General features: G+C 49.8%; 1 protein-coding gene across 11 annotated transcripts in view; it reads left to right on the top strand.

Annotated features, from left to right (window-relative positions):
* The first annotated feature begins 575 nt into the window (after nt 1–575).
* Nucleotides 576–14,564, top strand: part of TNXB (tenascin XB) — a 124,729-nt gene continuing 110,740 nt past the window's right edge. For 4 of the 11 annotated variants that reach the window (XM_080991531.1, XM_080991530.1, XM_080991533.1 and 1 more), the window contains exon 1: nt 576–1,560. In XM_080991531.1, coding sequence (XP_080847657.1) covers nt 1,372–1,560 — 189 coding nt within the window. In that variant the 5' untranslated portion in view covers nt 576–1,371. The remainder of the gene's footprint in view (nt 1,561–14,564) is intronic. The other 7 variants (XM_080991532.1, XM_080991535.1, XM_080991536.1 and 4 more) reach the window with 5 other exon arrangements.

Genomic DNA, 14,564 nt, shown 5'->3' with positions numbered 1-14,564 from the left:
TATTTATCTACTTGCACTGCATGCTTTTGAACTGCTAGGTTGGCAGGAGCAGGGACTGAGCAATGGCAGCTCACCCCGTCGCGGGGATTCGAACCACCGATATTCTGATCGGCAAGCCCTAGGCTCTGTGGTTTAGACCACAACGCCACGCACTGTACTAATACTAATACTAATACTAATACTAATACTAATACTAATACTAAAATACTAATACTAAAATACTAATACTAAAATACTAATACTAAAATACTAATACTAAAATACTAATACTAATACTAATACTGTACTTCAAAGCTAGGAAGATAAAAACCCACCACCCACTATGCAAGTGTTAGATCACACTTTCTAGTTCATCCCCCCCCCCATCACTTCCCCTATTATAAAAGTCTGCCGGGGGCTGAGCAAGATCTTCAAATCAACTATAATCAAGCAACCTGAATTTGCCAGTATGTGATTGAATCCCAACCCCAAATAATGACCGTCTGAGAACTTCCTGGGAGTCTTTTTTTCAGCTGAAGAAACCACAAAGATCTGATTATTAATAAATTCGAGGAACGTGCACCTACATCTATTTAATTGTGTATACATGGAATGGGAAGCTGTGTTTTGTGGAGCAGTGAATCTGCGGAATTCACTGCCACAAGAATTCACTGCCAAGTCACCAACTTTAGAAGGCTGTAAGGGGTCTGGGTGTGTGCTAGACAAATTCACAGAGGACAAGACTATCAGTGGCTTCCAGCCAAGATGGCTATGCCCTGTCTCCACTGCTGGATACCAGCCGCTGTTGGAGGTCACAAGTTGGAAAAGCAGCACAAGTCCTACTTGCAGGGTTTCCCATCAAAGCATCGGCTTGGCCACTGTGAGAACAGGTTGCCTGACTAGGTGAGTTGCTGATCTGGTCCTTACATTCGTAGATCATGCCAGTTGCGTGACAGTCTGCACAGGGGATCTCCTCTTATGTGGAAGCAACAGCTCTGTAGGAGAGAGTGCTTGCGTGTGAAGCAGCTTTTAGTTTATGGTGTGTGGAGCCACAACAAGGAGAGAGACAAAGAGAGAGAGAAAGACAGACAGAGATGGTTCCAGGGGAAAGGATCAATGGATGGAGGCCACATATCACACAGAGAGAAAGAGGGCAGCAAAGTGAAAAGAGATGTGTGTGCGGGAGGGAGAAAGTTTAACATAGATATGAACAAGTGTGTTGGATCAGGAGGACTATGGAGTGATCTGAATCTCTGTGCCAAGATGGTTATCAGAGATTCCCTTATGATCTCATGGCGTTTTGTTTCTGACTGCCTCCGATTCCAAACCAAGCAGAAGCAAAGGAGTGAATGAGTCTATGTGTGTGTGTTTGTGTGTGAGTGTGAGTGAGTGATGCACATATGCTCGCTCACACCCCAGTGCTGTACTGAGCCAGGAAATCCAAAGGCCAACACATTCGCCTCCTCTCTCTCTCTCTCTCTCCAGGGCAGGAGAAAGAGTCGCGCAGAGAGAGGGAGCGAAGCAGAGAGAGGCAGCAGACGAGTGGAGCTCTTTGCAGCCCGAGCATCAAACTTTTTGCAAGTAAGGAGGGGATTCCCTGTGGGGCAGCTGAAGCAGGGAAAGTCCTGGGGGAAGTGGTGTTGTGTGCTAAAGATGCCCTGCAGAGCATCTGAGTTTTGAAAATATATTTGGGCTTTCCTGAAAGGATCCCCGAGCAGCTACAGTGATAAAGGAAAGCATTGTTTTGCTAATGAGAAAGTTGAGTTTTTAAGAACATGTCATGGTAACAAGAGACTGACAGGCTGGGGAGAGAAGGGAGCAGGTAAGAAAGTTTGATGTTGATAGACAGATGTTCGCTATCCTACGTAAATGTATCCGAACAGTAATTTGGTGCAGATGAATGGGAGTGAAATGGGAGAGAGAGAGAGGGACAGATGGATGGATGGATGGAACGGAAGAGAGATTAAGGGTGGATGAAGGCAGGGAGAGATGAAGCAGTGTTAGAGCAGGCAAGAGAAGGCAGTGCTGTTTGACACAGGGATGAGTTTAATGCACGAGTTTCAATCCCTCAAGATCTAGTTGCAATCTATAGAGCACAGACAGGTGGCTTTTTAAATAATAAAGTATTGTGCTTACTAAAGTCATGATGGCATTGTGAAGAAAATGTGAATTCATTGACGAAAATAAAAGTACATCGGCTGAGCATAGCCATTGAAGAAGTATCGCAAAGTGTGAATGAACGGAATGATGCTCTAGAGGGACGAAAGGATAACGAATGGTTGCGTCTTATCTATGAAACTATAATTCCTCTGGTGTCACCGGGCAGCTTGTGAGAACGTTTCCAGGAATCTATCTTATCTCTAAAGCTATAATTCCTCCGGTGTAGTCAGGCGGCTTATGAGAACGTTTTCAGAAAACTGTCAAAGGACAGCTCTTTCAGCGAAGAGAGAGCCACGTGGAATTCAAAACCTACTGGGGTAGCGTGTGGGTCTCTGTGTGGATTTCACAGTAGATTGGCAAGTGGGGTTGATTGCCAGCTGTTCAACAATGGCAGCAACAAGAAAGCCAATCTTCCTGCCTTTGTTGGGGTGATGAAAGGGAGAAGAACGGTAACCCAAAGTGGACTTTTGTGTGCGCTCAGTTCAGTTCCAGCACTGAACATTAATTCACAGGTTAACCATGTGCTCACAGTTCTTTCACACTACCCTGGCTCTTCTGGATAGATATTGGGCAGCCTTCACCCACCTGGTGCCCTCCAGGTGTTTTGGACTACAACTCCCATCAGCCCCAGCCAGTGATGAGAGTTGTAGTCCAAAAGCACTGGAATCCAAAGCATGTGTTGGCTGGAGTGCACCCGGAGGGCAAAGGCTGAATCTTGTGGTTCAAGTGAGGGGTGTGTGTGAATCTGTCCATTTAATTTCCATAATTTTGTATTTTTCCAATTAGAAGTTCAGTTCTCCATATTTCCACCTCAGTTTGCTGCTATTAATATTCTTATAGCAAGTCCTCAGGAAAATTCCGCAGCATTTTTCCCAGTAATACACCTTTTAAAAGCAGAATGTCTATGCAAGCAATTTCCCCTAAACGTTCTTCATTTTGGTATGTTATTTTCACAGTTATATGCAGTTTTATGCATGCTTTACCCCAGCACATGTATTTCTGTACACATTTATTGGCTGGCAGGACTGCACTGCAAAGTTCAGAGAAGTGTGAATTCTGAAGGATGGTTAGGTTTTGTCTTGGAAAGCGTGGATTGGGTACCTCTACCTTTTGACATGAAGTAAATCAGATTTCTCTCCCATTCCTACTAGTGAGAGAAGCCAGCTCTGACAAGTCTGAAGTCTGCCCTAGATATCAGATGCTTGTGTGTGTGTGTTTGTAGACACTGGGGCTGTCTCCTGTCTGAAACCCTGGACAGCTGCTGCCAGTCAGTGTACACAATACTGAGTTAGATGGGCCAGAGGTCCGACAGCATAAGGCAGCTTCTCATGTTCCTAGTCTAGAAAGGACCTTAGCTCAGTGGTTAGAGCATCTGCCTAACATGCAGAAGGTCCCAGGCTCAACTCTTGTCATCTTCAGTGAGGTCTAGGAAAGTCTCCCTGTTTGAAACCCTGGTGAGCCACTTCCTATCAGTGCGGCTTAGATGGACCAATGTAGAAGGCCATTATTCTACATTCTTATCAGTTTCAAGGAAGGGCAGTTTTCCAGAGCAGTAGACATCTTAGTCCGTTGCAGCAAAACCAACGAAGAGTCTTGTGGCACCTTAGAGACTCACAAATGTGGCCTTTGTGGTCCAAGCTCCATCTCACCCAACTCATGGAATGTGACCCTGTGTTGCAGGCATTTAAGAGGAGGGCGAAAGCAATGGGAAGGGGCAGAGGTAACTGGATGTACTGAAGCATAGATAGCAAGGTGGGTGAAGGATAAAGGCTGAGATAAAAGATTCAAAAGAGGATGGGGCTCCTGCTGCTTTAAGAGGGAAACTCGGCAGGTATGCCACTATTAAAGATGCAGGAATCCTGTCCTCTTTTGCAACTGGTGTCCCTAAGAGCAAACTATTGCTTGGGGCACAGAACTGGATAGACTGAGAGTCTGGGGTATATTAATACAATCACCAAAGAGGACATAAAAGTTGAAGAGAACGAAGATGTAAGGGAAAGGAAGATATCGACGAAGAAGTTAAATGATGCCTAGTTAGATGGAATCATAAATCTGTATCCAATTCTAGTAGACTCATTTATTTTAATGGGCATAACTAATTCATGATTTCGTTGGGTCTACTTTGAGTAGGACTCAGTTGGATACCACCCAAATATCATCTAGTCCAACTCTCCTGCTGATGCAATAAATCTACTGGTAGTTTGGCCACCAAGGTTCTCTGAAAGAAGGAGAGTCTTTGTCTCCTTCCAAGTCCATCTCTGTTCCAGAGTTGAATGACTTACATTGTCAGGACATTCTTTCCAAAGTTCAGTCAAAAACCTGTTTATTGTTGTTTGAACCAGTTGTTTGGGGCGACTGGAAACAGATCTGCCTCATCAGAGAACTTGATGCTAGATTTATGGCACAAAACGATGTGGTTGCAGGCTTTTTAGGGTTTTTTAAAGTCAATTCCAGGGACGCAGGAGCCTAGGACTTGCCGATCAGAAGGTCGGCGGTTCGAATCCCCGCAACGGGGTGAGCTCCCACTTCTCAGTCCTGCTCCTGCCAACCTAGCAGTTCAAAAGCACGTCAAAGTGCAAGTAGATAAATAGGTACCGCTCCGGTGGGAAGGTAAACGGCATTTCCGTGCACTGTTCTGGTTCGCCAGAAGTGGCTTAGTCATGCTGGCCACATGACCCGGAAGCTCCCTCGGCCAGTAAAGCAAGATGAGCGCCGCAATCCCAGAGTCGGCTATGACTGGACCTAAAGGTCAGGGGTCCCTTTACCTTTAAAGTCAATTCCATCAAGTGGTGGACTGTCTACCAGCTCATGGGAGAAATGCAGGGTGAGAAATGCACACATGAAGCAGTCCTAGCCAGAAAGCTGGAAGAGGACTGGACGATCCTTTACTGATTCCATTTATTTCCTTATATCTCTAGCCTACCTGCCCAAGGGGGCTTTTGCATGGTTCTCAAGAGGTTGCCCATCCATGCACAGACCAGACCTCCTTAGCTTCAGCAAGGCAGTGGCCTCGCCTGCCTTCAGCATGGGCTCCTTAACTATAGCAAACGCCTACTGTGCTTTGAAACCTGCAATGGTTGGTGTCCATTTGGGCTGGTAGGGTGAAAAGAAGGGAGCTCAACAGTAGAGGGAGCCAGAACCAACAGCAAGCAGAGGCAACCAATGCTAGTCTTGCCCCCTTCCTCCTCCCTGCTGAGTTCTTCAAGGGCAACACTGATGCCAATGCTAACAACAACAATCTTATTATTTATACCCCTCTCATCTGGGTGGGTTGCCCCACCCGCTCTGGGGAAGACTAAGGGGGAGGCTGGTTGTAAGAAAGAAGGCAGGAAGGTGGGGCCTGACTGAAGGCAGAATGAGGCTGGTGGGGCAATGCCCCCTTCGCCTTAATGGACTATCCTCCACTGTTCCACATGCCTCCATTTTGATGCTGCTGCAGCCTTCCAGTAGAGCCTTGTTCACATCACTCCACCTAGGAGTCCAGGGACACTGATAAGGTGATGGTGATCAGGTGTGGAGCAGGATGTGCTGCTATACCAGGAGAAGGGGACCTCAAGGCCCAGGGGAAGGATATGGTCCTCCAGGACTCTCTGTCCAGACCTTGGGACTCTCCCCAGAGCCTTCACTGACTCTTCTCCTTGAGTGCTTTTGCTTGGACAAGACATGCCCTTGACTCACGATCATGCCTCTTGCTTGCCTGGAGAGGGGATATAGTGGATGGATTTTGGCAAGTAGGAGAGGATATAGTAAACTTAATTTATCTCTTCAGTCTCACGTGAGTGAGGTTTAGAGCTTTAGCTGCTCTGAGTTAAAATATTACAGGAATAAAAACAGAAACTTGAAACTAGGCTGCTGTTATGTACTGAGTTGAATAGGATCCAAACTGTAGCAGTCTGATTGGTCCTAGAACAATAGGATCCAAAAGGCAGCAGTCTGATTGGTCCTAGAACAATAGGATTCAGAATGCAGCAGTCTGATTGGTCCTAGAACAATGCAGCAGTATGATTGGTTGGCAGGAACCACCCAATCCTGCTCCAGATAGAAGTGAATCCACAACCTGATTGGCTTACAGTAGAATTCCAGAATTAGCCAATCATGTGCAGCCCATTGTGTAAATAATGTATATAAAGCAGATACTGTGAGGGGACATTTATTCATTCCTCCTCACCACTATGAGCTGAATAAAGAGCATGAAATCACTTTGCGACTCTGAGTATATTTCACTGGCGACGAAGGTGGGATCCCGCTGAGCCGACCGCCACACACAGCACCGCAGCACCGCCAACTGCCGCACCGCTGCCTCGCACCGTGTATCCAGGCTTCAGCTCCGGGGCACAAGGAACTCAGAATGGCAGCCAACAGCAGCTTCTCGCCATTCAACCCAGCATCTGGAGACTGGGAAGCGTACGCCTCCCGTTTCACCTTCCTCCTAGAAGCCAAAGGGGTCACCGACGAAGAAGACGCCAAGAAGAGGGCGATATTCTTCAGCGTCTGCGGAGAGGAGACGTTTGAAATCGCCCGGGCTCTCCTTGCGCCTGAAGACGTCGCTACTGTTCCATACAAAACAATAATGGAACAGCTGAAGGGGCACTTTTCGCCGCAGCCCTCAGTGGTGGCTCGTCGAAATGCCTTCTACGCAAAGCGGCAAGCCCCTGGGGAAACCATAACTGGGTTTGTGACCTCTCTCCGCCAAGCCGCCCGGTTCTGCAACTTCTCAGAGCTGGAGAACATGCTTCGTGACCGCCTCGTCGGTGGCCTGAAGGATGAGAAGCTGCAACGGCGCCTCTACGCTAAGAAGGACCTAACGTTCCAGGTCGCTCTGGAGGAGGCCCTGGCAACAGAAGCTGCCGAGAGGTCGACCCAAGAGGCACGGCCGAGCCTGCCATCCCAACCGAGGGTCCACCATGAAGACCTCACCGACGACTCAGGATCCGACAGGGAGGAGGTGCACCGAGTACAGCAGCGCACTCAAGCAGCGCACAGACCACAGCTGCCTCGACGAGAAGGAGGGAACTGCGCAAGCTGCGGGGAGAGTCACGAGAGGAGGACCTGCCGTTTCCGCAACGCAGAGTGCAGGCAGTGCAGAAAATCGGGACACATCGCCCGGGTGTGTCGGGCTCGGCCCACCCGACACCAGGCATCAGATGACCAATCCAAGAGCCCCAGGTCCCGGGGCCCAACGCACCAAGGCAACTCGACGGAGCTCACGGACTTCCAGGTATACCAGTTGCCCCACCCCAACGTAGAGAAAATTTATGTAGAGGTACAGATAGAGGGGGCCCCATGCCGCATGGAGCTTGACACGGGTTCAACTCTATCCATAATCTCGGCAAGGACCTTAAGGAAACTGTGTCCCACTGGGGGTCCCAAACTCAGGCCGGCCCCATTCACCCTCCGGGACTTCCAGAAACGTAAGGTCCCCACAATGGGGGTGGGGACCTTCAGGGTGCAATACCGAGGGCGGATGCGGCAACTGGACTTGCTTGTGGTCAAGGGCCCCTACATTAGCTTACTGGGATTGGCATGGTTTGGACCACTGGGGCTAGCTGTCACCGGGGTGAACCACACTAGCTTACAAGTGGACGTGGACGCCATATGCAAGGAATTTCCAGGGGTTTTCGATGGGAAATTGGGACAGTATACGGGCCCCCCCATTGCGCTACAGCTTGACCCCGCAGTACGACCGGTCAGGCTCAAGGCCCGCCGGGTCCCGTTCGCCTTGAAACCCCGTATAGACGAGGAATTGGACCGACTCGTAGAGCAAGGAGTGCTGGAGCCGGTGCCTAATGCTCCCTGGGAAACCCCAATCGTCACACCCGTCAAGCCTAATGGTTCGGTCCGCATCTGCGCAGACTACAAATGTACCATAAACAAGGCCCTCACGGCCCACGCATACCCAGTGCCAGTGGTCAGCCATGTCCTTGCCACCCTGGCTGGGTCGAAAATTTTTGGCAAGCTGGACTTGGCCCAAGCATATCAACAGCTGCCAGTAGATGAGGCCACAGCAGAGGCACAGACGATTGTGACGCACAGAGGAGCGTTCAGGGTAAAGCGGCTGCAATTCGGTGTCAGCGTGGCACCAGGCATATTCCAGAATATAATGGACTCTCTCCTTAAAGGGATTCCTGGCGTCACCCCCTTCTTCGATGATGTGTTGATTGCCGGCCCCACACCAGAGGAGTTTGAGGACCGCCTCCGCACCGTTCTGCACCGTTTCCAGACGGCGGGTCTCAAGGTGAAGCGGGAAAAATGTCTACTAGGAGTGCCTCAGGTGGACTTTCTGGGATTTATGGTGGACGCAGAAGGGGTCCACCCGACTGGGGACAAGGTACGGGCCATTTGTGATGCCCCAGCGCCCAAGAGCAAGACTGAACTTCAGGCCTTCTTGGGACTATTGAACTTTTACCATTCCTTCCTTCCCCACAAGGCGGCGGTAGCGGAGCCCCTACACAGACTCCTGGACAAGCGGGCCCCTTGGGTGTGGGGCCAGCGCCAGGAGGCCGCATTCCAGGCAGTCAAGGACTTGCTTGTCTCAAACTCGGTCTTGGCACACTTCGACGAGAGGCTGCCGGTGGTGCTAGCATGCGACGCCTCACCCTATGGCATTGGAGCTGTCCTGGGGCACCAACTCCCGGATGGAAGAGAGGTACCGGTGGCGTACTTTTCCCAGACACTCAACACAACCGAGCGGAACTACTCGCAAATCGACAAGGAGGGTCTGGCAATCGTAAAGGGAGTAAAAAAATTCCATGATTTCTTGTACGGGCGGCCCTTCACCGTGGTGACTGACCACAAGCCGTTGCTTGGCTTGTTTGCCCCCGAAAAGCAGACCCCCCAAGTGCTGTCTCCTCGCGTCCTCAGGTGGTCAATTTTCCTTGCCAGCTACCAGTATGCACTGATTCACCGACCTGGGAAGGCGATGGGCCATGCGGACGCCCTCAGCAGGCTACCACTACCGGAAACAGGCCCTGACCCAGCACCTGCACAAGAGGTTATGAGCCTGGAGCTGCTTCCCGACCGCCCCATTCAGGCACAAGAAGTTGCACACCATTCCAAGAAAGATAGGGTCATCTCCCGGGTCCTGGACTGGGTGTGGAGGGGATGGCCCAGCAGCAGCCCCGGGCCAGAATTCGCCGGCTACACAACCCGCAAACATGAACTGTCGGCCCACAAGGGGTGCCTGTTATGGGGAAGCAGAGTCGTTGTTCCCCAGCCCCTCTGCAAAAGGGTCCTCACAGCCCTACACGAGACACATCCAGGGGTAGTAAGAATGAAGGCCCTTGCCAGGAGTTATGTGTGGTGGCCGGGGATCGATGGAGAGATAGAGGCCTGGGTCAAACACTGCCAGGCCTGCCAAGAATCCCGCCCAGATCCCCCAAGGGCCCCAGTCCAGTCCTGGGAGTCCGCCCGAGCACCATGGTCACGCCTGCATGTGGATTTCGCTGGCCCCTTTCAGGGGAAAACATTCTTCATAGTGGTGGACTCCTACACCAAATGGCTGGAAGTCGCACTGGTACCGTCCACTTCCACGTCCGCAGCCATCCGGGTACTACGCAGGCTGTTTGCAACCCACGGGCTCCCTGACACTCTCGTCTCAGACAACGGGACTGCATTTACGTCAGGAGAATTCCAAACCTTCACAGCGCAGAACGCCATCCGCCACATCCGTTCGGCGCCGTTCCACCCTGCCACCAATGGCCAAGCAGAACGCATGGTGCGGACCACCAAGGACACCCTTCGCCGCATGACGCAAGGGGACTGGGAGTACCGCCTTGCCACATTCCTTCTAGCACAGCACAGCACCCCCAGCTCAACGACTGGCCGGAGCCCCGCTGAACTACTAATGGGTCGGCGCCTTGCAATCAGATTGGACCGCCTTCACCCCGATAGAGCTCAGGATGAGGTAGTGGTGGGGGAAGGCAGGAACCCCCGGACCTTCGAGGCCCAGGACCCAGTGTACGCAAAGAATTTTGGGGCAGGCCCAGCATGGGTACCCGCCACAATCACCAGGGTCACTGGCCCCGTGTCGTACGAGGTGCTAACGGATGGGGGGCAATGCTGGCGCCGCCACTGCGACCAGATACGGCGACGATTCCCGGGAGAAAACCAGGAGGAGGACAGGTCAGAGGAGTCCCAAGGGAACAGCGGGGCAGTGAGGCCCATAGAGCAGGAGGGGCCAGCAGGAGAGGCAGAATCAGTAAATACAGAGAGGACCCGTGAGGCCGAAAGGACACCGGAACCAGAACCACGACTGAGCGAGCCGGTTGCACCAGACCAAACAGCCGCATCACAGCCAGCATCCTTGGAACACGAGCCAGAACCCGGAGCCCGGACCAGGGAACACCCCAGGCCACAACGCACACGTAGGCCGCCGGCATACCTTGAGGACTATGAATGCGACCTCCCGGGCAGGACTGGAACTTAGAGGGGAGGGGTGTTATGTACTGAGTTGAATAGGATCCAAACTGTAGCAGTCTGATTGGTCCTAGAACAATAGGATCCAAAAGGCAGCAGTCTGATTGGTCCTAGAACAATAGGATTCAGAATGCAGCAGTCTGATTGGTCCTAGAACAATGCAGCAGTATGATTGGTTGGCAGGAACCACCCAATCCTGCTCCAGATAGAAGTGAATCCACAACCTGATTGGCTTACAGTAGAATTCCAGAATTAGCCAATCATGTGCAGCCCATTGTGTAAATAATGTATATAAAGCAGATACTGTGAGGGGACATTTATTCATTCCTCCTCACCACTATGAGCTGAATAAAGAGCATGAAATCACTTTGCGACTCTGAGTATATTTCAGCTGCTTAGCCTTAAATATACTTAAATATGCTCCTGCCGTTTGGGATTCACCCTCTTTCCCTCCTACAAAAATAATCAGGCGGCAGACTGCGCAGTAAGCACAAGAAAATATGATGTTTACTCACATATAAGTCTTGCCAGGAGTCAGCACTGTGAAGAATACGAGGCCATTAGCGACACTTACAAGTTGCTTTCTACATACTAAAAGTACTAAGACAATGTTTGCTCTTGGGAGAGAGCAAATGACACATTGATTTCCATCAGCAGGTAAATGAGAAAAGAGGACGATAGAGACGAGGAGGAAATAGTAAGGATAAAAATCATTTGCCTAAGGTATATGATACCGCAGAGATATCCTCTCTGGCAATTCAGCTCTCTGTGAGCCTTAACCCCTTTATACACTTGTACAGTAAACATAAACTGTCATTTTGGCTGCAGATTTTCCCCCCACAGGATCGAGAGGTGTTGCCTGTGTTTGTAGAACCCTCTGGCTTTTGTGTTGATATATAGCCAAAGAGCGACATTCTCTGCTCCATCTGCTTTTCCCTCTGTCCCTTCCCACTGCTGAAATGCAGGCTCTGGGAGATTGTGCAGAAGGACATGTGCCTTTGGGGCTCTGCTTCCCTCTGCGTTGTTATACCTTTGGTCTGATCCAGCAATTCAGTTCTTTTCCCCATGATGGTGGTGGTGGCTGGTAGCAATTGGGACTGATAGGGTGGAAGACAGGGAGGCCGACAGCAGGTGGCGCCAGAGCCAATGAGAGGCAGAGCCAGCTCATTCTAGTTCTGTCTCCATCCTAATCGCTTCTGAGGGTGAAACTGGGACAAAGGGGTGGGCATTTGATGCTCATTGGATGGCTCTGAGCAAATCGCTCAACCTAACCTTCTTCAGAGGACAGAAACATAGGGAGCTGCCTTATACCAAGTCAAGTGGTCCATCTAACTCAGTGTTTCTGAACAGACAGGCAGATTATTTATTGGGTTTCAGCCAGCAGGGCCTTTCCTTAGATAGATCAGAGAGGTCTGACTCTCCATAAGGCAGCTTCCTGTGTTCCTATGTAAAACTGTCATAGCAAAAAGTCACAGCAGCAGTAGATGATAGCACAGATGTCCCAAAACTGGCAAAGGGAATTAACATCTGAGAGGAGAGGTTCTCGAGAGAAGACATTAGAATCATAGAACTGTAGAGTCTGAAGGGACCCAAAGAGTCATTTAATCCAACCTGCCACATTGTCGGAACCACAGCTAAATAACCCCTGACATTCAACCTCTGTTTAAAAACCTCAAAGAGAGTCCAGTCCGCTCCATTGTCAAACAGCTCTTACCATCAACCTGGTTTTGTTTGCAGTATTTTCTTCTTTCTTTTTTAAATTTTTATTAACAATTTCAACATAACAAACTATCAAAGCAAATCATCTTCATTATTTCCCCCATTTCCCCCCTAAGACTTCCCTCGGCTCCTCTCTCTGATTTCTCAACCTATATTAACTTCTGCATATTGTAAAATTGTACACATCCTTATATTATCTGTCTACTATGTTAACCCTCAATAAATTCGTGTATGTTTATTCAAAACCTGCCAAGAAGTCCAGCTCATTTTGTTGTCTTTTTAAATAATTTGTGAAAGGCTCCCAGGAAAAGCACTATTTTCTAACTAAGTGAAGATGTACTTGAAGGAACACTGGAGAAGTGTGCATGCACACGAAAGCTTATACCAGAACAAACTTAGTTGGTCTGTAAGGTGCTACTAGACAATGTTGTATTATTATTATTATTATTATTATTATTATTATTATTATTATTATTTCGACTGCGTCAGACCAACACGGCTACCTACCTGAATCTAGGATTGAAGGAACACTGTTTAGGGTATTGTGTTAGGAATTCTGTTACTCACTGGAGGCCTTCATGTGCATAAGAGCACAGTGGCTGTTCTCACGGATATTCATGGGATGCCCAACGGCAGGAATTGAGCACAACGTTACTCTAGTCTCCCTTCCTGCGGTTTCCAGCAACTGGTATTCAGAAGCATGCAAAGGATGTGAGTCCGCCCCAGATGTTGCTGGACTTCATCTCCCATCAGAACCAACAGCCAGCATGACCAAGGGTCAGGGGTGGTGGGAGGCCTTGTCCCAGCAACATCTTGAGGGGACGGCGGTACAGATTTGCCACCCCTGCTTTCTACTGTGTCACTGATTCACCTGAATCCATGTTGCTTATGCAAGATCCACACAATGTTGTTGTTGTTTAGTCATTTAGTAGTGTCTGACTCTTTGTGACCCCCTGGACCAGAGCACGCCAGGCACTTCTGTCTTCCACTGCCTCCCGGAGTTTGGTCAAACTCATGCTGGTAGCTTCAAGAACACTGTCCAACCATCTCATCCTCTGTCGCCCCCTTCTCCTTGTGCCCTCAATCTTTCCCAACATCAGGGTCTTTTCCAGGGAGTCTTCTCTTCTCATGAGGTGGCCAAAGTACTGGAGCCTCAGCTTCAGGATCTGTCCTTCCAGTGAGCACTCAGGGCTGATTTCCTTCAGAATCCATAGGTTTGATCTTCTTGCAGTCCATGGGACTCTCAAGAGTCTCCTCCAGCACCATAATTCAAAAGCATCAATTCTTCGGCGATCAGCCCTCTTTATGGTCCAGCTCTCACTTCCATACATCACTATTGGGATCCACACAATATGTGATGTGTTTATTGTCTGGTACATAAAGTGTGCATTTGGGGCGGCAGGGGGTGGAACCCTTTAACGGGAGTCATTAATGGGAAGAACTTCATCCAGCTTTAGTCTCTTAGACTCTGTCCTAGGTTGGAATCCTTCCACTTGCTCCTGAATCATGTTGAAGGGCAAGCTGTCATTATGGTCAAATCACAGCACCGGTGAATGAATGAAGCCAGTGGTTCCAGCCTAGCTGGATCGTTGCTGTTTGACTCTTCGCCAGAAGATACTTTTCAGATTTTGTCTTTCCTGTGCTCCCAGGGTTTGAAGGTTGTGTCATCTTCAGTGTAGCCTGACTGGTTCAGGTAAAGGCACTGGGATAAGGACCTGAGATGGGGGAACCCATGTAGCCCTCCATATTTGTCCCTTGCAGGAGGCCACCAACGTGGAGGGCTCTAAAAGAGAATTGGGTGAATGCAATGGAGGAGGAAAAGACTCTTGATGGCTACTAGCCAGGGTGGCTTTGCTCTGATGGTCAGAAGCTTCTGAAGACCAGCTTCTGGAAGCCACAGGAGAGAAGAGTTCAGCTGCCCTCAGGTTCTCCATAGGCATCTGTTATAGAGTGGAACGGTCTCCCTCGGGAGGTGGTGGACTCTCCTTCCATGAAGGTTTATAAGCAGAGGTTGGGTGGCCATCTGTCCAAGATGCTTTAGCTGAGATTCCTGCATTGCAAGGGGTTGGACTAGATGACCCCCAGGGTCCCTTCCACCTCTGCCAGTCTATGATTCAGCGATCTGGGTGGCCACTGTGAGAAGAGGACGCTGGACTGGACGGGCTATTGCCCCGGCAGAGCTCATCCTTACACGCTTTAAAAGCTGTTTGGAGAGATTGAAGTTGGCTTGGCTTAGACGGACTTGCTCCCTGAGGCAGAGTGATGGCCTGGACCCAATGTTTACACAGAAG

This window comes from Podarcis pityusensis (genome assembly GCF_964106645.2).
Source record: "Podarcis pityusensis genome assembly, chromosome: 2".
NCBI classification, from domain to species: domain Eukaryota; kingdom Metazoa; phylum Chordata; class Lepidosauria; order Squamata; family Lacertidae; genus Podarcis; species Podarcis pityusensis.
The sequence above is the reverse complement of the archived record's forward strand: the minus strand, read 5'-3'. Positions and strand labels throughout refer to the sequence as shown.